Source organism: Adiantum capillus-veneris, chromosome 5 (genome assembly GCF_014529385.1).
Source record: "Adiantum capillus-veneris isolate H3 chromosome 5, ASM1452938v2, whole genome shotgun sequence".
Lineage (NCBI taxonomy): Eukaryota > Viridiplantae > Streptophyta > Polypodiopsida > Polypodiales > Pteridaceae > Adiantum > Adiantum capillus-veneris.
Window position 1 is genome coordinate 16,686,365 of NC_140935.1, and position 27,376 is coordinate 16,713,740.

General features: G+C 44.4%; 2 protein-coding genes across 3 annotated transcripts in view; both read left to right on the top strand.

The window, feature by feature from the left end:
- The window catches only part of LOC147456936 (uncharacterized), a 72,356-nt gene that overhangs the window by 12,036 nt on the left and 32,944 nt on the right, over nt 1-27,376 (top strand). The window contains exons 2-6 of one of the 2 annotated variants that reach the window (XM_086512010.1): nt 10,670-10,825; nt 10,959-11,141; nt 11,367-11,446; nt 11,527-11,591; nt 11,664-11,766. In XM_086512010.1, coding sequence (XP_086368136.1) covers nt 10,670-10,825; nt 10,959-11,141; nt 11,367-11,446; nt 11,527-11,591; nt 11,664-11,766 — 587 coding nt within the window. Of the gene's footprint in view, nt 1-10,669; nt 10,826-10,958; nt 11,142-11,357; nt 11,447-11,526; nt 11,592-11,663; nt 11,767-27,376 lie in introns of both variants that reach the window. The other variant, XM_086512009.1, reaches the window with a different exon arrangement.
- LOC147456937 (uncharacterized) lies at nt 25,001-26,756 on the top strand. Its single transcript, XM_086513481.1, has one exon. The coding sequence runs from the start codon at nt 25,111-25,113 to the stop codon at nt 26,305-26,307; it is 1,197 nt and encodes a 398-aa protein (XP_086369607.1). The 5' UTR covers nt 25,001-25,110; the 3' UTR covers nt 26,308-26,756.

The following is a 27,376-nucleotide window of genomic DNA, read 5'->3' on the forward strand; positions in this document are numbered from 1 at the left end:
GAGGCCTCATTGGATTTGGCTATGAGCAAACCGGAGCGGTTTCGGCTATATCGAATTTGATTACAAGTCTCATCGGATTTCGCCATTTTTGAGCGTCGCTAACTTTTGTGCTCCATCGATTTTGGGCCGCTAACTTCTATGCTGACGGGGGTTGACTATTTCATTCTTGCTCATTTTCTTAGCATTTTGTGCAAATCTCCATTGATTTTTGAGTTTAGTGCATTTATTTGCTAAAACATAATTTTTTTTTTTGTTAGCAACCCGTAGTGTGTCCCCACTGCCTACTAGCTCTCTAGGTTTTTCGGGCTTGTTGATGGTTGTGGGCTTGACCCCAACCTTGACCCCAACCGAACTATTTGACTAGATGCCAGGTTTTTTCGCGCTCTGGAGCACGTCCCGATCACTTCACGTGATCCACCAACGTCCTCCACGGCCATAGACCTTGCCATTGGACCCGGTGTGCCCGTAGAGGCCGTCGACCCTGTTGACCCATTTCTAGATGATAAGCAAGTTATGGAGACTGACATTGCCGGGGGACGACAAAGAACCCTTGGATGATGATGATGACTATGACTTGGCCGATCCTACCGATATCCTTACAGAGACGGAGCTCTCTAGCGAGATATTCAAATATTTTTATGCCAAGTTGACCAGTCACGATGCTGTAGAGCATCTCCAAATGCTTAGACGCAGTGACATCCGCTTCAGTTGCATCTCTTCTTCGGAGTAGACGGGCACGCATAGCATGAGTGAGCGTAGCCTCACCCATGGTTATGAGAGTCCAGGCCGATACGCTTGCGGGGCCGTCCGTAGAGACGGCGCCGGCTCTACTCAAGGATTTCAATTGCCTAGTTTTGGAGGCGAGGGAAGGAAGGGGAACGAAAAGTTTGTGAACATGTTCCTAGCGAAGTGGTCGGATATTCATGTGCTGTGGTCGTGTGTAGCTCATAGAGGCTAGTTTCCTATTGGCTGGCAAGGTGTACAAGTGGTGGATGAGTTTGACCACTCGTGCCACTTGGGCAGAGTTTAAAACAATGTTTCAAAAAGAGTTCTTGTCAGGCAATGAGGAAGAGTGAAACTGGGAGGATGGGACAAGTGCTCGATGTAGAACAAGCCCCTAACTCAATACATCTCAGACTATAGAGAGATATTACTCAATTTAAAGGGAATCAATGCATTTCAGGCTTTGCGGGGCTTCAAGAGGGGCCTCACAAATAACTATCTTTAGTATGTTGAGCCTCTTGAGGCGAAGGATTTATATTAGGGGTTCAAGTATGCACAGATTTATGATAACATCAAACGTTGTGGTGCGTGAGATGGGGCAGGTAGGGCCGGGGAAAAAGAGAAAAAATGGTCAGGGTTTAAAAGAAAGGGGTTTTGTAGTGAGAGGCAGGGGGAGAGAACTGACCAGGTTGGTCGTTGGACTAAAAAACCCGCAACGTTTTAAAAAGAAACGAGAGTCCGAATTGTAGAAAAGATATAGCTATGTTAAAGCGCGAAAGCAAAATTGTTGCTTTAGCTGCAATTGAGGTAGGACAGCTCAAAGCTAGCACGAATGACAGTGAGCCTAAGAGAGATGGTCTAGGCGGTTAGTTGCACACAGTACAAATACTTCCTCTCAGTTCCGAAGAGTTCAGGGAGGTGACAATGTGCCACTGTGATGAGCACCATACTTGTTCGGCGACACCAGCTATGTGGTAGCCTAGCGTAGGTCTGCATGACATGTTAGGCATCTCAAGTGAATTGCCCAAAGTGATTACATTATTTATTTTTGGCTTTTAGGTATTTGTTTTACTTATTTGTCAAAGTATGGGTAGGGCAATTAATGAGTGGTATATATGTGACCCCTTGTCCCCATTGTACATTGTATTAGTTATTTATTGCCAAGGTTGATTGGTTCATGAGACTCTCTCTCTCTCTCTCTCTCTCTCTCTCTCATGCTTTCTCCCCTTGGTCTTTACGCTTCCGCATCGTCGACTTTGACATGGTATCAGAGCCTTGGTGGAGCAAGGCGTTTTGTTGAGAAGAAGCCGTGAAGAGTTTACTTTCCCTTGTTGCCGGTGCAATCATCTCCAACTACCCTATATTGGCATCACTCCTAGTCCTCTCCCATCTTGCCGGTGACCTCATCTTCCTCATTCCTCCTCTACTGATGTTTTAAAATGATGGGAAAAACGTTGCCTCTCAAGCCTCGTGGAGCTTCTCTCCCACAGGCCTTGCGGTGAAATGCTCAACACTGAACCCACCGCGCCGTCATCCACTGCCTCCCCCGCCACTGTGTTTTAAAATGCTTGTCGATTTTGGTACTCCACGCGACGCAATTGCAAAGCACCTCGCGCCTCCGGCAGCGTTTTGACATGCACACAACAGGTCTTCTTGTCGGTGTCGGCCTTGCGTTCTACAAAGCTACACTTTTCCTTGACGACGACTGTCCCTTTGCTGCTGGCGACTCACCGCCCCCTCATATGGTGCCATAGCGTTTTAAAACGCTCATAGCTGAAGTGTGTGGGCACCCTTGGCATTGTTGTGGACTCTCATCCCTCAACACAGTCTTGGGTGTTTTCTTTGGAATGCAAACCTGCAAAGTCCTCCCCCTTGCAGAGTTTCGAGAAAGCTGACTTTCTTTGAGGGTGAACCTTAGAGAAGGGCACTAAGGGACCATGCTTATTCGTGATCGGCTTTGGGAGGCGTGGTAGGGGCTTGCCAAGGGTATCAAATCGTAGATCGGCTTTGGGAGGGGTATTTGAAGTTCGTGAAGGGCATTGGAGGAGTTTTCTTGTTGCTCGGCTTTGGGAGCAAAGTAAACGGTTTGAGAGGGCAACTCATTCTAGACCTACTTTGGGAAAACAACCTGTTCTGGAGCGGCCTTGGGAAGGCGACTCGCAAGAGCCCATAAAAGGGCCGTGCCGTCATATAGTTACCAGGAACGGCAAATCGGAACGGGGAACGGCAACATGCAAGAAATGCCATTCCCTGTTTTGTATCCTCACGTTTGAAACACGGAACGAGGATTCGGAACGGGAAATTGGGATGGGAACGGGGATCTGAAAATGGCCATTCCCTATTACTATGCGTGCCGAGCCTTGAGGAGTGTCTTGGAAGGTGGGATTGTAGAGCCCTTTGTGCAGTGTGTTTGGAGCGGCTCGGTGCAAACCTTGCGGCCACCTTTGAAGCCACTTTTGTGCAAGGACTTGGAAAGTTATGGACCGACTTGGACGGAGAGGACCTCAAGGCTCAAATTTTCGGAGAGCATTGTTTTGGTGGACCACTAGGAGACTATGCGGCCTGTGGAGTGCGAGAAGGTATCAAGTCCAGGTCTTGCAACTTCAACAAAGACCCCCCTTGCTCGAGCGCCAACAACATCGACCAAACTAACAAATGGCTATGGACAATAGATCAACCATTATCCAGTTAGTGCCTATGCACCGACTCAATTCTCAAGGAAACCGGCAAATTGTTTGGATCGAGATTGTGAAGCCAAAAGCAAATGCACGAGTTTGCTAGAGGATAGAGGCAAAGGCAAGCTTGACAAGGATGGCAGTACCAGTACGTAGCTAGCTGCCTCGGTACCCACGAGGTTCGACCGCAGTTGTCATACATGTGACACGACGCTTTGTTTGGCTCGGGAGTTTGAAGCCAAAGACAAAAGTAGGAACTCACAAAGAGACAAAGTTAAAGGCAAGCTGAACAGAGATAACAGTAATAAAGATTTGACAGAGGAGATCGGCATGGCACACGTGGTGGCGACCACAGTGGCCACGACAACAAATTTCATGTCAAAGGGCAGTTGCCGCCACTAGCTTCAGCCAGAGAGAGGCTTCTGAGTGGCAGAGGGGGGCAAACAGTGTTCCATTTAATTAATTTGGATCCTTATGTTGGAGTTCAAGTTATCGGTGTTTGAACCCGTGGGTCAGAGTTCAAGGCATATGCATCTAGCAGGGAACCAATGAGACGTATCTAAAACACTATGGATGAGTGCACCAATCCATTGTTGTTGGTCGGATTATGGATAGGATGTGTTTCAAAATTCATTGTCTGGAAAGTTTAGACGTGATGTTGTCATAGTTCATGAATGGAGATTCTTTGACGTAGTGTGATTTACAGTTCAATTTGCTAAAAGGCAATCGATGCTTAAGATGGCATTTTTCTAAGGAACAACGTTGAGGGTAGCAAATCCGAGGTGTATCCAGTGGAGTGTACAACTACTGGGTGTCCATGGTAACTTCTTCATTGACTTGGTCTCACTATTTATGTCTACTTTTGAGCTACATAGAGGGTGTTAGAGTTTAGGCATCTCAAGTGAACTGCCCAAAGTGATCCCATTATTTATTTTGGCTTTTAGGTCTTTGCTTTACTTATTTGTCAAAGTTTGGGTAGGGCAATTTACTGAGGTGGGTATATATGTGACCCCTTGCCCCCATTGTACATTGTATCAGTTATTCATTGCAAAGGTTGATTGGTTCAGGAGACTCTCTCTCTCTCTCTCTCTCTCTCTCTCTCTCTCTCTCTCTCTCGTGCTTTCTCCCCTTGGTCTCTAAGCTTCTGCATTGTCAACTTTTTCATGACATGGTGTGCATGTATGGCACCATAGGTGGCTGTAGAGTTACCGTTTTCATAGATGACGGAGCTAGCCATAACTTCTTAAACTACTTGTTGGCTAAGAAGTTAAGGTTGCCCGAGATCGCAAGCAATCATTAGTACACTGTTGGCTTGGCCAATAAGGCGGTATGAAATACCATAGTCTTGGGGGTTCTATTAGCCATGTAGGAGTACGCGGTTACGCTCGACTCTCAGGTCATGCATTTGGCTAGGGTGTAAGGATTCTAGGTACTAATTTTTAATTAAGTACTTAAACTCATGATTAAGACTTAAGAAACTTGAACTGTACTCAGAAACAAGACTTAGAAGACTCTATGTTGACTGATTGAAAGTGTGATACAAGGGCTCCTTATATAGGAAACGAAGAGACACAAATGAAAAGACACGTCTCCTGGTGAAGAGACATGACTTGAGACGTAAAGACACATCCTTTCGGTGAAGAGCTGTAACCATTGGGCGAAGAGTCGCACCCGTAGAGCGAAGGGGTGTGACCAGTCGTTGAAGGAGTGTGGCTTTTGGCAAAGAGACGTCTTTTGGGCAAAGGGGTGTGACCATCCAAGCGTGGGGGTCCTCCTTGGCATGGCACTTCGCGTATCTGCAACTAGGAGTAGATGTAATACTGTTAATAGTCACAATCGTGACATTCCCTCCCATTTAAAATGAGAGCCCGTGTCAAAGAAATGACCTCTGATGTTGATAGAACTTTGGAAAGCATTGAATCTTCAAAAATCTTCTATCTTTGAGTTATCGGAAACCTTTGTCTTGAACCTTTGCTTCTTGTGAAACCTTTTTTCTTTGACTACTAAATCCCATATCATTGCATTATTCAAAGACTTTTTAGAAGAATCTGGCTTAATCAAGTTAACTGCAACAAGAGGTTGATCTTCAAAATTCTTCATGCGATGTAAGATCTTTGGTTCAAATCTTTTAATAACTGTGAAATATTTGGTGAAGAGGAAATCTTCTCAAGGCACTCTCCAGATGGGATAACTTCAACTTTAGTAATCACTGGAGAGGATTTTGGCTTGAGATTGTAATCTTCCAATAATGAATCCCAAAATTCTTCAGAATCATCTTAAGAAACTGTCACTTCATGACTTGCAATTGACATATCATCATCCAACAAAGAATTAAAGAAAGCATAGTCGTCTTCAGACTCAGAATCTGCAACTATGTCATTATCTTTGTCTGGTAACGAAGTATCACTTGGAAAACCTTCTTGCTTGAAATCATCTTTGTCTTCAACAATTGATTCAAGAGAAGTTAATGAATTCAAAAATTCATCAATCAAAATTTTTGCATTTGCATCGGAGATCATATTTGTTTCATAATCCACTGTATCATGCTGTTTGACTTGTACACTTGAGGTTTGAATCACTCGTTCTGCATGATAAAGCCCATGTAAAATCAATTCACGTCCATCTTTGAACAGATTGATAGTATGTCCTCGAAAGCTAATGGCTGGATCATATTGAAATAAGTAATGCTGACCAAGAATCATGTCATAATAAGATAAAGACATGACTTCAAAATCCACTTGATTTGCATAACTTTGAATCTCAAACTGCAACTGTCGAACTGTCTGATCACAAGTCAAAATTGATTCATCTGCTAACTCTACATTATATAAGTGAGACGTCTTCTGAGTTGGCAAACCAAGCCGTTGAACTATCAGAGTGCTGACGAAATTCTTCGAGCATCCGCTGTCCACAAAAATGTTGATGGAGCGACCATTGAAAGTTCTAAGAAGACTCAAAACTTGCTTTGAAAGAGGCTCTAAAACTGAAGAATTGCACTGAGCATGCTTTATAAGAATAGTCCTATCCTCTAAGATACGAATCGTATTGACTACAGATTTGCCTTTAACCTTAGCAAAATCTGGTTGTTCAAAATTCAATGATGTTTCCGTGTTGGAATCTTCTTTTCAAATTAGACAGATTTAGTCTCTTTGGACATTGCTTTTAGAACTATAACCAACAAAATGCATTTAATAGCCTTATCAACTAATTTTCCATGTTGCACTTGCGGCACCAAAGCATAAGTTAAATAGCCAAAAACGCACATGTAATCAATAGATGGCTTTTTATCATGCCGTGCTTCCAAAAATTGCTTGAAGCACATAAACACTTCGGACTTAGCTTTAAGCAGATACACCCATGCATGCCTAGAGTATTCATCAATGAAAGTCACGAAGTAAAGGTAATTGTCCAAGGACAGAGTTTGCATAGGTCCACAAACATCATTATGCACAAGTTGCAATTTGCATGTAGCCCTTATTGAACCATCCTTTGGAAACTTCGAACACTGTATTTTACCCAAAATACAGCCTTTTTAAACATGCTTTACAAGTGCTTCGAGAGGCGGCAAGGAATCAACCATATCATATTTCTGCAAATGCACCAAACTGGCAAAATTCAGATGCCCAAAACGTGGATGCCATAGTTTTGCATCTGAAACAATCTCCAAATCCACAACTACATTTGCAAAATTTTGCCTACACTTGTCATACAAAGTGAGCTTATACAGCCCACGAAATAAACTGCCAGATGCAACGATTTCATCACCAAAATTGAGATTATAAACTGTACATTTTTCATCCACAAATTTCACAATAAGGCCAAGTATAGCAAGTGCAAATACATAAAAGGGATTCTTTTTTATCCCAGGTAGATAAAGTGCATCAACAAGTGTGTGAGAACTGCCATTCGCAACAGTCAGCACAATCTTTCCAACTCCCTTGATCGGCCGATAAGAGGCATTGTTGGCATAAGTGATTGTATTTTCATGAGGCACATCCTCGAGAGAGTAAACAAGTCAAGATGAGAGGTAATGTGCTTTGTAGCACCATTATCAAAGTACCAGACATTTGAATCTGTAGCAACTGACATAGATGTATCATGGATAAAAAGACCATAAGTGCACTCTGCACTAAATGCCCACTCTATATCTACATCATCAACACAATCTCCTTTCACAAAAGTTTCTACAATTGCTGCACTTGCAATGAAACCAGCCTCTTTCTTCTTAGCCTGTTTTGCCTTCAATTTTGGACACTGCTTGATCAAGTGATCATTAGTTTTACAATAATGGCAATGCATCTTCTTTCTGCCAAAATTCCTAGACAAGGTGTTACCAGCAAAAGAATTGGTGATTTGCCACTCGCCGAAGAACCATGAGAAGTGGATACTTTGCTGTTACCACTTTTTCTTTGAGCAGCCCATAAAGGCCTAATCAACTGCATGCTATTTAGCCTTGTTTTTCCTTGAAGGTGACCCTTGCAATGGCAATGTGTATAAGGCATCAAGCTTGGCAATGTCAGGATTTCCTTGGGTCATAATTGAATAATTCTCCAAGTACTAGCAAAAGTTTGGTAAGAATTTGGCAAAGCATCAAGAATGGTATGCACGAGGGAACTATTAAAAATGACTTCGCTTGTAGAAATAAGTGCTCATTAATATCCTTGATACCAACAACGAAAATGTCCATTACATCTTCTTCATGCATAATCTTTGACTCCAGCTCTTTACGCAGTAATGCAATTTCAGCGTCATTACGACTTACATAAAGACCAACGATAATATCCCAAGCCTGTAATGCAAATTTGGCTGAACAAATGTGAGGAGTAATAGTGCGCTTCACAGATAACACAATCAATGCATGAGCTTGCAGATCTCTCTCATCCCAACGAGATTGCTTAGCCGTAGGCAAAATAGCTCTGGCAACAGCAACCCTGCCAACAAAATCTGCAACATCCTCAACATCACTTGTATCCACATAACGAGGACGTACATCAATTCCTTGCACAACATTCCAAATGCCCTCTGACACAAGAACATGTTGCATCGTAAACCCACATTGGGTAATTGTCCCCATCCAATTTATCCTCAACAACAAACATCTTGAACACATCTGTGTTGTTGTCAGCCATGGCGAGTGCCTGCATCTGATGTGAAAATTGCCCAAAAAGAGGAGAAACCAAGCGAGACCAGCACGTGCTATATAGCACAACCCAAAGAAGACTGTAAGGGACCTATTATGCAAAAAATGGCACTGACAAAAATTCTGCACAAAAGGATGAAATTGCATGTTAGTACTATCTATAGTGAAAACAAAGATTGAAATGAGCCCAAATGAAAATTTTGAGGAGACCAAGCTCTATGAGATCTCCCAAAGTATTTGTCGACCTGTTGACGCTCACCAAAGCTCATTGAAATTTGAGAAAGTGAGCACGTGTGCTGGCGAACTAAGCCGGGGACGACGAGATACCATCTATGGTCACCACCGCAAATTGTACATAATCCTTTCTTCTTTGAAGTCGAAGATGCATTTGACGAAGAGCCTTGCTGAGTATTGGAATGCCGATCTTGAGAAAAATCACGTCCTTTACAACGATCAAGTGGAGGAACACAAATCAAAATCAAAGTCTCCAAGAATCGGTAAATCGGGAGTCCTCGTGGAAGGCTTGGGAGCGGAAGCCCCCTCTGAAGGTAAGGTCTCGATGAAGACAACATCACGGCTTAGAACAATCTCCTTCTTCTGTGGATCATAAAGTCGATATCCTATTGAAAGAGAGTTGTAGCCGACAAAAAACATTCTTCGGGTTTTGGGGTCAAACTTTCCCCTTTGCTCCTTCGGTACATGGACAATGGTATCACTCCCAAAAATCATGAAATGGGAGACATCGGGCTTCTTACCAAAGTAGGCTTCTAATGGTGTCATATTTGGAACTGAAGAGGTTGGAGATCGGTTTATGGTGTGGACAGCCGTCGCAATTGCCTGAACCCATAAGGACTTAGGTAAATCTCGATGCTCAAGCATGGTCCGTGCCATCTCTACTACTGTCCTGTTCTTGCGCTCCACATATCCTAATATAGAATCTACTCAAAAAAATAAGAAAATAGTCCATTTAGCAACTGATTGTTCCAAAATTGGACAACCTAATCTAATGGACCGATCCAGACATGCAGGTCTTGCGAACAGGCTCACAGAATTGCCGGTACTAATTCTCCTAGGATTCTAGATAGTTCTATCTAGGGATAGATTGAAAATTGGCTCTGGAAGTTAATTGAGCATGTCTACGTGGCACACAAATCCATGTGCACTGGACACAATGCACCAGTTTCATTGCATCTGAGATTCCTGATCTCCTCTATGCCTAGACACGGATCACAGGTTCCTGACTTGGTGTTGTAGGATGTCACTTTGGCTCAAACAGTACGGGAGATTTGGTTACTTACCCGCTCTATGGATCCAACAATTCACCTTGCTACGTGCATTACTGCGTTTTTGAGGCTTGCAGACATGCAACTGGGATGCAACATCGTGCTCTTTTTCGCCCTTTTTCGCTGGGACAGGGAGTTACAGGATGGATTGGAATGCATATGCAGACAGCTTGAGGTTTTTCCAGGTGATGCTTTCTTAGGATAGTGAGACATTGATACCAGAGAGACTCTCAGCCACATTCAGATGGAGAAATCTGAGTTCTTCTAGAGAGCGTTCTTGTGGGACTTCTGTTCAAGTATTGCATGACTCAGCTACACAGATCCAGATGAGGTCCTTGGCATAGCTTCTGACTACTATGAGGTATTGTCCATTGCCGAGCAGATGGTTGATGCTATTTTGCTGTTGAGACAGGAGGTCTGGTCTCATGTTTGGTCTGTGTTTATTGAGGATATGGGTCACACTTTATTGGTTACTTTCTTTTGGTGTGATGCAGTGGTTGGCAATGATAGTGCCTTTCATAAACTTGTAATCTATCTTCCCAAGATCCATCTATGATGCCCCTGTAATCTATCTTCCCAAGATCCATCTATGATGCCCCTTGTTTCTTTGTTGTTGGTTTGCTTAATTGTGAATTTTCAATTCTGGACCTTTTTTTGTTAATTGAAATAAGAGAGGGGCACTTTCCCAAACCCGTGCAAAAAGCTTTCCTTTGGGTGGGAAGGATAACGAAAAACTTAGGTCTTATGCTTCAAAGTTTACCCTCAGATCAGATATTCTCTTTGTTTTATCCAAGAGCAGGCCAAGCAACAACCAAGAGCCGAAGTAATTGTGATTGCGTTGATGTTAGGGTTCAAATGGGACAGAGCATGGATGGTTGTAAACTCAAACGGGAGAATGCTGACACAACGCGTGGAACCAAGGCTTGCACTTGTAGAGGTGCATCTACCTGAAGAAGCTCTTAATGGGCAGTGGCATTCTTCTCTGCCCTCTGACTCTGCTTTTAGTAAGTGCATTTTTGACTTCTATCCATTGATCTGAGCAGGTACATATCCTTAATATGCAAGCTTGCACAGTTAGACTCAAGTCTTACCTAAGTGTAATTTCCTAGAAGCTTAATTGTTGTCATATATTGACAGGTTTGCGTGCTCCGGGTATGGAGCTTCTTCAAGTTCCACTTGTTAGCGCTATACGATCCAGTATAGTTGAAAATGCTTCAGTTTGGGAATGGACTGGTTCAGCACTAGACGAAGGTCCTGATGCAGCAGACTGGTTCACTAGATATCTTGGCAAAGCTTGCCGTCTTGTACGCTTTGACTCAGGCTGGCTTTCTTTCCTACTCTTAACTTACACACTTTTCTTGTGTTTTGCGTGAGATTGTATGCATTCATACAGATGTCTGTATTTTTAACGAGTTTCTGTGATTTAATTGCTAGTATGGTATTGTACTCATGTATGCATGCTGCAACTGTTTTGCCAAAAGTAGTGCTTATATCTGGGCTCTCATATCATCATCCTGTAAGCAACTGTTTTTACAGAAAATGCAGTAAGGTCGGTTGATCCTGACTATGTTGTCGGCTATAATACAACTTTTACGGATGGGTTTCCTCTCCTTCTCATCTCTCAGGTATACAATATCAGACCTATTTTGTAGTTTTCATTGTAGCCAATGGCCCAACCTCATCTTGTTTTGTGATAATTTTGCAGCCCTCGTTGGATGCACTGAATGAGAAGCTACCTGACCCATTATCAATTAATCGATTCAGACCAAAGTGCGGTAGCATATTGTTTTTTCTAAACTAGCTGGCATTCTCAAGCTTATCTCTAATTGTTTTGTGCTTCAGCATTCTTGTGCAGGGTTGTGAACCTTTTGCTGAGGATCTCTGGGAGACTTTTACAATTTCCAATCTTAAGTTCCATGGTGTGAAGCTATGTTCCCGATGCAAGGTTAGAACGATCAATTTGTTGCCATTGCTTACCTACAAAATTGATTTTGTGCGAGTGTTTTAGCCCCTCTTCTAGTGCCTAAAGCTTACACTATGTCGACATTTTGAAGTCACACACACGCGCACGCACGCACATGCACGCATGCATGCATAAACTTTCTTCTGATAAAAAGGGCCTCATCGAATTGAGCCTTTTCTCTTCAACTTAATGCAAAAAGTTCCCTAAAAGGGTGAAGGGAAAAACTTCCACTTCAAATGGCCTCAGCTTGACAAATAGGCTTACCTACTTTACCAGAGTTGAGCTTTCTCGAATGTGAGGACTGAGGAACTACTACATGCTAATCTCCACCGATCCTTGCTCCTATATAGATCCCTGGTCCCTATTTTAGGAGCCCCCTGGACCATGCATGCGTAGATTAGGGCCATGCCCCGCCAGTCCTACCTTAGGCCTAACATTACTCCCACCATTGGAGAAGCATTTTTGTCCTCAAAAACAAAATTGGTGTATACTCTCAAGATCACTAATTTTTTCTACAGTGACACCTCCCTCGGGTCCAACAGTCCATTTGACCGATACACGGTTCAATAGGAGGTTCAGTGAAACCAAGAAAAGCATCTTGATTATCCACATTGTTGTCCTTTTGTAAGCGCTTTTGTAATGGCTTATATCCAAAACTGGATGAATACAACAATGTGTAGACTCTATTTATGTAAAGTGCAGCGGATGTGAATGTTGAACTTTGCTCAAGATGAGTTCTTCGAACTGTGCTCAAGGGTTCTTTTACTTACGGAAGGGAGAGCCTTCCGTTCCTTTAGTGAGAGAGTGCAAATGATCACAAACAAGTGGTTAAACACTGTGAATGAAGGTGTCACAAAAAAACGGAAGCGTTAACTGACGTTTAATTGCACTTCAAATACTCAAGAGAATTAGATGGAGCGAGAAAACTTGACACTTCATTGGGGACCAGAAGATGGGCTAGTCCCCCCCCATAAAGAGAATATCTTTATTACTAAGGGAGAATCTTTACAAGCACAGGAACGGGGCATACGCCCGTCCTCTATTCTTTCTTCTGTTCTGTTCTGACTACTGACTGAGAAAGTGTTTCCACTTTCTTACTGCTTAGGGGATTCCCCCTCTTCTGCGAGACTGGTTGGAAGCTCTCGAAAAGAGAATCTATCTTCCCAAACAGCTCATCGGAAGCTCTCATAGAGGAGAGTCCATCTTCCGTTATGTGTTGCCTTCATGCTCATTCATTCATGCATCGAACACAAAAGAGAAACAAGCAAAATGCACACGCACATGCTTGCTGTAATTTTCTGCACATAACCTGAAATTCTTACCTGTGCACACCCCTACGCCGAAACAGAGGTCTTCTTCGCGATGGAATCGCGCCAAACTTGATGTAGACTTAGGATAAGGAGAGAGAAGAGAATTTCTATGGCTGATCTGCTGAAAAAAGCCCTAATCGAGGTGATTAGGGGCTGAAAACAGAGAATTTCAGCAGCCGCACTCTGCTAAGAGAGCGTCTACAGCAGCTTCTCGCGATGAAACTTCACCAGAAGGTGTCTATGACTGTGAGATCCCTTGTTCTTGACAATGGGAGCACAAGGCTACCACATATGTCGCAAGGGGTTGCTCTCAAGCTTCAATGGAGGGCTCCACCGCGTAGAGCACGCTCACATTAGGGGGGGTAGGTGCACTGCCAGCCCTGAAAATGGGGGAGGGGGGGCTCCTAAATAGCCATCAGGGAGAGGGGGCGCTAGGAAGAGAGAGAGGGTAAGAGTGAGAGTAAGAGAGAGTTAGTTTGCATTGGTAAGTGTGCCACTTGGCACACTTACTTTAAAAACTTAAAAACCATTCAACTTTTGACTTACAAAACTTCTAGCTCATAAAAAAAAAAAGTGCAACTAACTAACAACTGCTACCAATGATTCTTTTATGAGAACACCAAAGGTCTGCCGGTGCAATGCCGTACGGGCACTGCACCACCTTTACCTGTTCACACTTGTCCGGCCGCCCGCCCGGGCACGGACCGTTAAATTTAATTTCACGAAACTTACCCTAAGGCTTTAGTAGCTTTATTAGCCTTAGGGTCACTGTTCTAAGCACCCCATCTCATTCATGTGCTTGTATTGACGCGCGTATTTTTCTGAGCCTAAAATCTGAGGCTACTGCTTACCCCTTTCTGAAGACCCGATTTCCCAATCACTAGGGCTTCAGGGTAATTTCTGCTAAGGTCCCTCTGAGGTGTTCTAGCCCGCATTTAGGCTCACCTGAGGCCTTAGAACTGCTAGGTCTATTTTGGTGTGCACACAACTAATTAGATAATTCTTTTCTCGTAAATAAATTAATTATTTACAAAGTCTGACTTAGTTACATCCCTCTTGGTTCTAAACAGTTGACCTCAACTGTAGAGCGTCAACATAACTGTGCAAGATGTCAGGGTAGTCCTTAAGATCGGACTCAGTCATCCACTTTGCATCTAAAGGAGGGTAATTTTTGAACTTGACTAAATACTTTCGATGTAGACTCCCCGACTTGAGTTGTCTCTCCGAGTGGTGTATTATCTGTTCAGGTTGAAGGATTTCCTCAGTCTCTTCGACTTCTAGAGGATCTTCTTGTACGGGCGCCATTGGAGGAGGTCCAACATATGGTCGGAGGAGACTGACATGAAAAGCATTGTGGATGCGCCAGTTAGAAGGCAAATCCAATCTGAAAGTCACATCATTGACTTTATCTGTAATTTTGAAAGGGCCGTAGAATCTATGGGAAAGTTTGACAACTTTTCCTTTGCCGACCCGCTTTTTCAATCTAGCTTTCTCAAACCGAAGCAGGGCTGAGCTATGCATATTGCTTGTTGACGATAGAGTGTATTATCCCTGATAGAATAAGGTGGCTTTGAGTGACCAGCTTGAAGATCTGCCCAAATTGTGGCAAAGTCTGGATCTTGAGGATACATCTCGCTGAGAGATTCTAGTTCCTCATGATAAATTGTTGTTAGTGCATTGATCTTTGGACGCCTGGAGAGAGCATCTGCGACTGCGTTCTTTGTTCCAAAAGTGTGTAAAATCTGAAAATGAAACATTGAAAGAAAGTTGGCCCATCTCATCTGCTTTTCTGATAACTTTCTCGTGTGAGAAAGTAGCGAAGACTTTGATGATCTGTCTTGATAATAAAATTAGCTCCTAATAGATAGTGTTTCCAAATGGAAAGAGCATGAATTATTGCCATTAGCTCTTTTTCGTATATGGAGGCATGTTCAAAACTGCTCCTACACAATCTCCAGATGCATTGCAGTATACCTCGAAAGGTTTGCGAAGATCAGGGACGGTGAGAACAGGTTTGTGACTGAGTAGATACTTAAGCTTTTCGAAAGCTTGTTTTTGTCCAGACCCCCAATGGAATGGAATCCGCTTCTTTGTCAGGTCATGGAGGGGACCTGCTATCGCGGCAAAAGCTCGAATGAAACGCCGATAATAAGAACAGAGGCCAAGGAAACTTCGTACATCATGTACTATAGTTGGCGTAGGCCATTCTACAACTGCTTGAATCTTATCAGGGTCCATTCTCACCTGGTTGTGAGATACTATATGGCCCAAATAGTGGATTTCTTTTAGAAAGAACTCACTCTTCTTAGCATTCACAAATAATTTGTGTTTGCGTAATTCTTCAAACACTAAGGCGAGATGCTTATAGTGTTCGTCTTCCGTCTCTGAGAAGATTAAGACGTCATCAAAGAAAACGCCTGTAAAGCTTCTGTATGAGTGGAAGATTCTATCCATCATTCTGTTGAATGTAGCTGGTGCATTAGTGAGTCCAAAAGGCATCACTAAGAATTCATACAACTCGAAGGTTGTTCTAAATGAAGTTTTATGCACATCCTGAGGAGCTATGCGGATTTGATGATAACCGCTCTTCAAGTCTATACGACTAAAGACACTGGCTCCTTGTAACTTATCAAGAATGTCGTCAATCCGAGGGATTGGAAATCGATTCTTGATTGTGATCTTGTTTAGAGATCTATAGTCTATGCACATGCGGAATGTGCCATCTTTTTTCTGTACTAGCAAGACAGGTGAACAATATGGAGAAGTACTAGGCCTTATTAAGCTCTTCTCCAAAAGTTCGTTAACCTGCTTGAGAATTTCCTCTTGCTGCATTAGACTAACTCGATAAGGGGGCTGATTTGGAGGAGAACTTCCTGGGATCAAATCAATGGTATGATCCTCAGGTCGCGAAGGTGGGAGTTCATTTGGAAGTTCATCTGCAAAAAAATCTTTATATCTTTCTATTAACTTAAGTCTTTTTTGCTCTAAAGAGGAAGAAAGTTGTGAAACAGACACATCTCTCTCTCTTGCAAAAATCAAGTACGCTGAAACACACTTTTTCATTTCTTTCTTGATGGCAATGTGGTTGGCGATAGGAATACGCCAATCACCTGCATCTGCAAGTACAAGATACTCCTTTCCTTTATGAGCAAAAGATAAGGTTTTCTGAACATAGTCAGGAATGGGATGCATCTTGTAGTGCCAAGGCATTCCCAAGATAACATCGCATCCTTCAAGTGAAGCTAGTAAGAAAAACTCTTGATCCTTGTAGTCGTCGACCTTTAGATTCAACTTCCCTATGATTGGAGTAGAGTTTGAGTTCTGCCCTTTGAAAGCAGATTGCGCTTGAATAGAGACTCCGAAACGATTGGGCTGCAAGTTCAGGTCGTCAGCTAGCTTGGTAGAGATGAAGTTGTCTGTACTACCAGGGTCAAACAAAATAAGAGCCCGCTGGTTGTTGATACTACCCCATGCTTTGAGAAGAGCTCTTTCTTTTCCATCCTTGGTTGTATTTCCTTGTACATCTGGGACTGCATTGGAAGAGGGTGGTTGTGGAGGTTTGGTAGGACAGTCACCCTTCATATGAACAACTTTCACTAATGTATGTTCGCAACTCAGTAGGAGAGAGATATCTCCCTTTCTTGGGCTGATTTGGCTTTGCTTTTGCTTCGGAGGCGGTTCTTTTCTTTTTTTGAGAAGAAGTAGAAGAGGTAGGCTGCTCATGGAGAGCCTTCTGCTTAGCATGGTAAGTGCTTTGCTCCATCTTCCTGGGAGTACCCTTGTCATGTATTCCATCAGCTATGCGGGCTGATTCCATAAGTATCTGCAAGTTACCTCGAGGGTAAAGCTTCATAGCCTTTTGCAAGGCTTCATGCAAACGTGCTTCAAACTTACGCATCTTCTCCGAATCGTCAATCTTCTTGAATGGAGTGACTTTCAAGAGAACGTCCCAAAACCTATCCACATAGCGTGGAACAGTTTCGTTCTCTGACTGTGAAAGTCGATCCCATTCTTTCTTTACCTCTTCCTCATAGTCTGGAGGAAGGAACTGTGCGTAGAACTCCTTCTTGAAAGCGGTCCAATCTTGGGGTTTGCGATCTTCCAGGATAAGGGTTAACCACCAATTGCTGGCGGTGCCTTTCAGGTACAAACTAACATGGCGAAGCTTGGATCTTTCTTTAAAATTCCCTTCAGCAAATGCAACTTCAAATTGGCGGATGAAAGCCAAAGCTTTGTCATTATCACGCCGTCCATTGTAGGTGTCGAATTTCACATCTTTATCTCCCGACTTGAATGTTTTCTGCCTGTGGTGCTTCTTCTTATGGTGCTCCTTCTTTCGATGCTTAGACTCCTTGGGGACAGGAGTCCTTTCCCTTGAATGTACTTCTTGCTGCGACGGATCGTCGAGAAACATGTCTTCCGGAGAAACTGTCTTCCAGATCCTTCATGAAAGAGAACTGAGGGGAATCAAGGGGATCCTGCTCTTGAACTTTTGGATTAAACCGCACATGACGTTCTGGAGATTTCTTCTGCCTCTCGTGCATGCGGGAAGTTCCAATCAAAGGATCTTTTCTTGGTTGTGGCGCCTTTGGGTTCTGCGGAATTTCTCCCGACCCCATCTGCATTTTCTCCTTCCCTTTTTCAAGAGTATGGAGAATCTTTTGGACTTCTCGATGGGAGAGAGCTTTCTGCAACTCTTCCACCTGCTGTTGAAGGAGAGAGAACTCTATCTCCCGTCCTTCCATTTCTGCAGTCTGCCAAGAGTCGTCAATCCCTTCAAGAAGAGAGAGAGGACCTTGCTCTGATACCACTGTCACAAAAATACGGAAGCGTAAACTGACGTTTAATTGCACTTCAAATACTCAAGAGAATTAGATGGAGCGAGAAAACTTGACACTTCATTGGGGACCAGAAGATGGGCTAGTCCCCCCCCATAAAGAGAATATCTTTATTACTAAGGGAGAATCTTTACAAGCACAGGAACGGGGCATACGCCCGTCCTCTATTCTTTCTTCTGTTCTATTCTGACTACTGACTTAGAAAGTGTTTCCACTTTCTTACTGCTTAGGGGATTCCCCCTCTTCTGCGAGACTGGTTGGAAGCTCTCGAAAAGAGAGTCTATCTTCCCAAACAGCTCATCGGAAGCTCTCATAGAGGAGAGTCCATCTTCCGTTATGTGTTGCCTTCATGCTCATTCATTCATGCATCGAACACAAAAGAGAAACAAGCAAAATGCACACGCACATGCTTGCTGTAATTTTCTGCACATAACCTGAAATTCTTACCTGTGCACACCCCTACGCCGAAACAGAGGTCTTCTTCGCGATGGAATCGCGCCAAACTTGATGTAGACTTAGGATAAGGAGAGAGAAGAGAATTTCTATGGCTGATCTGCTGAAAACAGCCCTAATCGAGGTGATTAGGGGCTGAAAACAGAGAATTTCAGTAGCCGCACTCTGCTAAGAGAGCGTCTACAGCAGCTTCTCGCGATGAAACTTCACCAGAAGGTGTCTATGACTGTGAGATCCCTTGTTCTTGACAATGGGAGCACAAGGCTACCACATATGTCGCAAGGGGCTGCTCTCAAGCTTCAATGGAGGGCTCCACCGCGTAGAGCACGCTCACATTAGGGGGGGTAGGTGCACTGCCAGCCCTGAAAATGGGGGAGGGGGGGCTCCTAAATAGCCATCAGGGAGAGGGGGCGCTAGGAAGAGAGAGAGGGTAAGAGTGAGAGTAAGAGAGAGTTAGTTTGCATTGGTAAGTGTGCCACTTGGCACACTTACTTTAAAAACTTAAAAACCATTCAACTTTTGACTTAAAAAACTTCTAGCTCATAAAAAAAAATGTGCAACTAACTAACAACTGCTACCAATGATTCTTTTATGAGAACACCAAAGGTCTGCCGGCGCAATGCTGCACGGGCACTGCACCGCCTTTACCTGTTCACACTTGTCCGGCCGCCCGCCCGGGCACGGACCGTTAAATTTAATTTCACGAAACTTACCCTAAGGCTTTAGTAGCTTTATTAGCCTTAGGGTCACTGTTCTAAGCACCCCATCTCATTCATGTGCTTGTATTGACGCGCGTATTTTTCTGAGCCTAAAATCTGAGGCTACTGCTTACCCCTTTCTGAAGACCCGATTTCCCAATCACTAGGGCTTCAGGGTAATTTCTGCTAAGGTCCCTCTGAGGTGTTCTAGCCCGCATTTAGGCTCACCTGAGGCCTTAGAACTGCTAGGTCTATTTTGGTGTGCACACAACTAATTAGATAATTCTTTTCTCGTAAATAAATTAGTTATTTACAAAGTCTGACTTAGTTACAGGTGTTGAGATTGAGAGATAGATAGAGAAGAATACGACACCAGAATGTTGTCAAACGCAAACCCCACTCTCTGTAACAGACTTGGATACTCCAAGTCGAGAATCTACCGCGACAACACAAATAACCACTTCAAAACAATTCACAGTTCACAATTGATTCGACACTGACCAGGGGGAGTTCCGTGCCTAGAGTTATTGGCCCCAAAGTCGGGTGCCCCTTTCGGTATTTCATCTGAGTTCAAAGTACAAGAGTGCGGGTAGGCGCTCACACTCAGACTATGCGTCCATATGCCTTGAGTTAATTGGCCTGCTCACATATTTAAAGGTTACAAGGGATGCTAAAAGCAGAGCCCCAAAAGCTGAAAATCAAAAGCCTAAAAATAAAGCAAAGGTTCTTTCTCTCACAAGCTCTCTCTTGAGCCAATAGAAAATAAAGCAAAAGCTTCTCTCTCTCTCTCTCTCTCTCTCTCTCTCTCTCTCTCTCTCTCTCTCTCTCTCTCTCTCTCTCTCTCATCCTTTGTGTAGGAAAAGCATCGCCCAAAAGCTGCCAAAAACTGCCGCAGTGTGCGCCGTAAAACGCGGAGATTCATACACGTTGCCACGTGGCATACCTGCCGTGAAATGCGGGCCTGTCCGTACTGCCAGCCTCGTCAGCCTGCAATTTCCGGGGTGGTCCATGCAGGGCAGAGAGTGTGTGTGATGGGCAGCCACGTCACCATTTGTGACATACCCCCTCTTGAAAGCATTGTAATCGCTCTCGATTACGCCTGCAAAACAGAGAGGCCATAAACTGTCTTAGCAAACACTGACTGTTAGTACCGACGCACTAGGAGCACACATCTAGCACATGTACCAATCGACAGTCACATTACACGACATCACAAGACATCACTAGACATCACAGAACATCACATGACAAATCACATTCAACATTCATTCGGATCTTAGACCATGATTTATCGGCAATGCAGTTAGCAATCGCATCTAAATCCACTCAGGACCTCATAGATGCCCAATTGACTAACCCCTATTGCAACAATGTCTATTTGAGATCATTCAGACCAAAATGCTGCAGTCATTTCGTCTTTCAGTTCCTGCACTTAAAAACAAGGCAAGAACAAATCAGTTTCATATTCAGGAATTCCATTTCATAAAGTTATACAGTAGAATACTGTCAGCTCTAAGTATTCTTGAAGCTCAAAGAGACATTAGTGACTCTAGTATTCTAAAATCAAGGCTTCTGTTGACAAAGGAGCGAAGTAATTCCCCTCTTGTGCATCCCACTGCACCAGATCTGCGGCCAAGCTGAATTCTGTGTTCCATTTGGAATAGACTATGCTAAACCAAAAGCTTCAAGGTAAAGGTTCACAATCTGAGGAGTATCTGCTAGGTCCTCCTCCTCCATCCACTTCGCATCTAATGCAGGATAGTTCTTGAATTTAACCAAGAACTATCTGCTAGGTCCTCCTCCTCCATCCACTTCGCATCTAATGCAGGATAGTTCTTGAATTTAACCAAGAACCGCCTTCTTACTTTACCCTTATTCTTTGTGTCCTTATGTGCCAAAATCTGTTCTGGAAGAAGGATCTACTCTTTTTCTTCCACTTCGGGTTGCTCATCAGGCTCCCCATCTTCGGGCACATCACCTTTAAAAGGTTTCAAGAGACTCACATGAAATGCATTGGAATCCTCGAAGTGTCAGGCAGTTTCAATCGGAAGGAGACATCATTGATCTTTTCGGAGATCTGGAAAGGTCCATAGTATCTCATACTAAGCTTTGAAAAAAGCCTCTCCTTTCCCTTTTTCTTTCTCAGGCGTGCCTTCTCAAAATGTAAGAGCACCCAATCATTCTCCTTCAATTTCAAATCGCGACGATGGCGATCCGTTGCCTTTTTCTGTCTTTCTTGAGACTTCTGCAAAGCCTCGCGGACCTTGGCAAAAGCCGTGTCTAAGTCGCACGTATACTCATCAGCTTCAAAAATCTTATCTTTCGTGCTTAGGAAGGGTGGAACCTTTGCAGCACCTTCAACAATCTCAAATGGTGCCTTCCCCGTCGAAGAGTGTATCATATTGTTGAAGGCAAATTCCACCAAAGGTAGATACTTTTCCCATTGAGTCTTTTAATTCGAGATATAAGACTTCAATAAATCTAAAACCACTGAATTGGCAATCTCTGGTTGCGCGTCAGTCTGTGGGTGGAAAGATGACGAGAACTGCAACCGCGTTCCAATGTTCTCCCAAATTGCCTTCCAAAACAAACTTGTAAATTTGGGGTCCCTGTTGGAGACAATCGTCTCAGGCATGCCATGTAATCTGAAAATCTGGGCCACAAACAATCTCGCTAAGTGATCTGGCTTGACTGTTTCTTCACTGGAATGAAATGAGTCTGCTTGCTAAATCTGCTAATAATAGTCCAGATACCATCGTGACCACTCTATGTTCTCGGGAGATAAAAAATGAAATCCATTGCAACACTTTCCCAGGGGCGGGTGGGTATGGGCAAAGGCTGTAACAATCCCTGTGCTTATGCCTGTAAAACTTGACCTTCTGGCATACCAAGCAACTGCACACAAACTCGTCCACATCCTTCTTGAGTCTTGGTCAAAAGAAGTCTCTCTCTACCCCTTTCATGGTGGTAGCAATGCCGCGGTGACACGTAAAAGGCGGACAGTGGCATTCGGTCATAACCTTTTCCCTCAACGGTTGTGTAACGCACAACATGGTTTTCCTCATCAAGTAGCCATCCTGAATCGAATTCCCGCTACTGTCTCCCCATCCCATATCCGTGTGAAAACGTCTGCAAAATCCGGATCTGTGGCATACTAGTCGACCATATCCTCGAAGCTCCTATGATGTATCGGCGGAACTAGCCAGAACCAACGGCTTCCGAGACAAAGCATCTGCCACCAAATTCTTCTATCCCTGAACATGGACAATCTGGAAGTGAAACTGTGACAAGATGTTCGCCCACTGCATCTGCTTTTCCGATAGCTTCTTTTGTGACAAGAAGTAGCGTAAACTCTGATGGTATGTAAAGACAATAAAATCCGCTCCGAGTAGGTAGTGCCGCCACTGAGTAAGAGCATGGATAACTGCCAAAAGCTCTTTCTCATAAATCTGTGTTGTCAATTCCGGCCTTGAGAACAATCTCTCTCGTAAGCAATGACATGGCCTTCTTGCATTAAGACCGCACCCAGACTACGACCACAAGCATCACAATATACTTCAAATGACTTTTGCAAGTCCGACAAAGGCAAAACTGGTCCTGTAGTCAATTTCACTTTCAAAGTTTGAAAGGCAGTCACCTCTGTGGGTCCCCACGAGAAAGGGACTCCTTTCTGTGTCAAGGGGAAGCAACCTCTGCAAATTTTCTAATGAACCGCCTATAGTACGAACACAGTCCCAAGAAGCTTCTAACTTCATGGACATTCTTCAAATCGGGCCAACCACGGATAGTCTCTATCTTGGCCGGATCCTTTTGCACTCCTGCTACTGACACAATGTGTCCCAAAAAGTGTATCTCTGGAAGGAAAAATTCACTTTTTCTTTGCATTAATCACCAACTTGTGATCTCGTAATGCCTGAAAGACATGAAGCAGAAGATCTCTTTGTTCTACCTCATTCTTGGAGAAGACAATGATATCGTCAAAGAAAGTGCCAACAAATAGCCTGTACTCTCGAAAAATCCTGTCCATCATCTGGATAATGTCTCAAGAGCATTGGTTAAGCCAAAAGGCATCACCAAAAACTCACATAACCCAAAAGTCGTCCGAAAGGCTGTCTTGTAGACGTCTCCCGGCGCGATTCGGATCTGATGATATCCACTCTTCAAATCAATCCTGCTAAAACATGAGGATCCCTGTAATCTGTCGAGTATATCATCGATCCTAGGAATCGGAAATCTGTTCTTGATGGTGATTTTGTTGAGAGCTCTATAATTGAGCACATTCTCCAAGATCCGTCTTTCTTTAAAACCAACAACATCGGAGAGCAATACGATGAAATACTAGGCTTGACAAGACCCTTTTTTTAAGAGGTCTTTCACTCGGTTCATAATCTCTTTGTTCTGGGCTCGGCTCACACGGTAAGGTGGCCGGTTCGGTGGTGTGCTTCCAGGTATCAGATCAATAGTATGATCTTCGGGACGAGCAGGTGGTAACTCGCCTGGCAGGCCCTCTGACAAGCAATCGGCATGAGAGTGGAGAAAATCTTGGCCCTTAAGTTTAATATCAAGTACAATGGTTCTGCCCTTCTCTGTAGTCAATGTCGCTTTCCTCGCCCGATAGTCGACCACGACGTTGTTCTTCTGCTACCAGGGAATTCCCAAGGGAACATCACATCCTTCCAAAGGCATTATGTAAAAGTCCTCATGCCCCAAATACCCCTGACAATGCAACCGAAGTTTGAAAATGGTGAAAGCATCATGTGCAGCCACACTAAGCACAATTAGGAGACTCAATGTACAAAGAGAATAGGGACAAATTGGATGGATTATTCAACTAGAGTGCTAGTACATAGTGGGTCATTATATAGGCTTGTTGGGAAATCTTTGGATGACATCATAAGTGATGGTAGGCTTGAAGATCAGTCTAAATCTCCTCTTGGTCATGCATACCTCTCCATGGGTGTGTGTGTGAGTATGTGTAGCATGTGGAGTCAATGCAAGCATCAACTAAAAGTAGTAGGCAAGTCTAGTAGGCAAATACATTGAATAGACAAGGTAGAGTAAGGGGAGAGCTCCATGGTGTGGGCTTAGGCACAAATCCTAACAAGGGATTCTCTCAAATATTGGTTATGTTTGATTTAAAAAATTTAAATTTGTTTGAAAGCAATCTCTTTCAAGCATGTTCAAAGAGAGAAAAATCAAATGCCAGATCAGCTCGCAAGTAACTATTTGTCGATGCATGTAGTAGGTTTGTTTTTTGTGGCTCTAGCCATGTATGCAGGAAGGGAAACTTTGAAGGATGTTGATGATTTGATATGTCTGAGATTAAGATGATGAAGTGTCGATCATCCATATTTATCAGAAGAAGAAGAAGAATTGGGTACTCCTTCAAATCGAACACGCTTCTTTTGCTTTCTTGCTTTTTCAAAAGTAGACTGACGACCCAAATAATCGGGGAAGTCAGTGCCTTTCTTCTGCTTTTTGTTGTGCTTTTTAGCTTTGTACTGCGCCTCAAAAAGTTGAGCAATTCGTGCATCAACCACCTCTTCTAATTCCTTCTTTGTATACTTCTTGGGAGTAGGAGGTTTCTTGATAGTGGGTTTTGGGGGTGGTTTTGTGGTTTTCTGCCACTACGTGTGCATCTCTTTGAAAGAAGTCTTGCTCATATATTTAGCCAATTTAAGGTCCTTGGCAAAATTAAGCATCATCTTTGTTGCATCGCCGATCAATTGTCGGCGCTCCATCTCTTGACGCTCCGCTTGAGTAGGCCAAGGTGGGCCATTCTCCTTGTCGGAATCTTCGTTGTGATCCCTTCCCGCATCTTCAAATGCAGAAGGAGTCGACTGATCTTTGCCTGAAGCCATAGGTGCCGCCGATAAAAAATTAGGGATCTGATTTCCCGTAGAAGAGAAATCGGCCGTGCTCTGATACCACTGTAACAGACTTGGACACTACAAGTCGAGAATCTACCGCGACAACACAAATAACCACTTCAAAACAATTCACAGTTCACAAATACCAGTACATATTATGCTTTATGCTGATGATATCATCCTAGTTTCTGAGACACGGGAGGGACTACAGAGCCACCTACGAGCCTTGGATGATTTCCGCACACATCGAGGGCTCACAGTGAACCTTGGCAAGACCAAGGTCATGATCTTTCACACCTCCAGGACAGTGCGGAGCCGAGCAGTACTCATAGCAACAAGCGGGCAGTTCGATGTGGTTGATTCATATGTATACCTGCGGGTGACTTTCACTGGCACCACTGGTAGATTTTCCATGGCAGAGGCAGCCCGAGACCGGCTTGCACGAGGATATGCAGCGCTGGCCACCTTGGAGCGCAGATGCCATCAGGCCCACTTCCAGGAGCCCCGCACCAAGGGGTGGCTTTTTCACACTCTAGTCACACCTGCCATGATGTATGCAACCGCTGTATGGGCTCCAGGGCTATCTGCTTCCCTATGGACACAGATAGAGCGCCCACAGATCATCATGATCTCCCGTTTGCTCCATAGCAAACCCTCAGTACCACATGATATCATCAGAGCAGAGCTAGCTACCCCACCGATGCTAGTAGAGGCTCTCTTTCAGACAGTTTGTTTCATACAGCGCATGCGAGAGCTCCCACTAGACAGACTCACCCGCAGAGCTTTTGAGGCATCGATACAGCTGCATCAGGAGGGGGACACGAGGGCATGGTACTCACAGGTCATAGAGTGGTTTACATCCCATGGCTTGGACATCACGGATCTGCCCCCTTTTCATTATGATCCCGACTCCCCTCACATACGCCTCTCACACACCGAGAGGAATCGAGTTCTCAGACCGGATCTCTGGCAGCTATACATCAGGGAGACATGGATCACACCTAGAGAGCCTCTTCCCACGAAGAGGCAGTACTACAGAGACCACTTCCTCACTATTGTAGCAGATGGTTTCATCCAGAGACCGAGATACATGGATGTCTATATGCCACATAGAGCACGGGTCGCCATCGGACAGCTCAGAGTATCATCACACCAGCTAGAGATTGAGGCAGGGAGAGCGGCACATGTCCCCAGAGCAGAGAGGATATGCAGACTTTGCACAGCAGAGGTTGAGAGCGAGGAGCATTACGTATGCAGATGTAGAGCATATGAGGAGATTAGAGGCAGATATCTGACCTTGTTTGCAGATCAGCCCACTCTACATCAGATCTTTGAGTCCAGAGACCAGCGATAGCTCGGCCGCTTCCTCATAGAGGCACAGCAGCATCGGGACTCCCTCCTCCAGGCAGCACTAGGGATGAGAGACTAGCGCCAGACACAGCTCACGGACTTTTTCCAGAGGACCATAGCTGCACCATCACTTTCGACCACCCAGAGAGGAGTGACTCTACAGTAGGCCGAGGAGGTCCGAGCTCGCAGACGCCCACGCACACATGGACGTAGGGCACCCCGCCTACACCAGAGAGAGATCCAGGAGATCCAGGAGCACTACTACAGATCCTTGGAGGAGCGACGTACTCGGGCTTTTGCAGATCCAGCCGCCATCTTACGCGGATTGTTCGCACCCTACCCATCCATGCATCATGTATTACACCCTGATTATGGGACTGGATGGAGTTAGAGATAGGATAGCATCTCATGATTGTATTTACCCCAGCATATAGGATTGCATCTCTCCCCCCGTTTTTGGAGCTCCAGCCCCACCCTCTTTGTATCACCTCCCACCAGACATTACACAGGATAGTTTACTTTTACTTTTGTACCCTTTTATCCTTTATGGATACACAGAGGACACCCACCTCACGTACTTTGATTTGTCTCATAGGCCGATTTCGGCCTCTTTATAGACGTTAAAAAATCTTTCTTTCTCTCTCTCTCTCTCTCTCTCTCTCCCCCTCCCCTCCCCCCCCCCCCCCCCCCCCCCCCCCCCCCCCCCCCCCCCCCATCCTTTGCGTAGGAAAAGCATCGCCCAAAAGCTGCCAAAAACTGCCGCAGTGTGCGCCGTAAAACGCGGAGATCCGTACACGCTGCCACGTGGCATGCCTTCCGTGAAATGCGGGCCTGTCCGTACTGCCAGCCACGTCAGCCTACAATTTCCGGGGCTGGTCCATGCAAGGCAGAGAGTGTGTGTGATGGGCAGCCACGTCAGCCTACAATTTCCGGGGCTGGTCCATGCAGGGCAGACAGTGTGTGTGATGGGCAGCCACGTCACCATTTGTGACACTTTATGGTGAGAGCGGTCTATTATTGATTGCACAAATCTCTACAATGCTATGGACTTGCTGACGATGTCGACGACGATG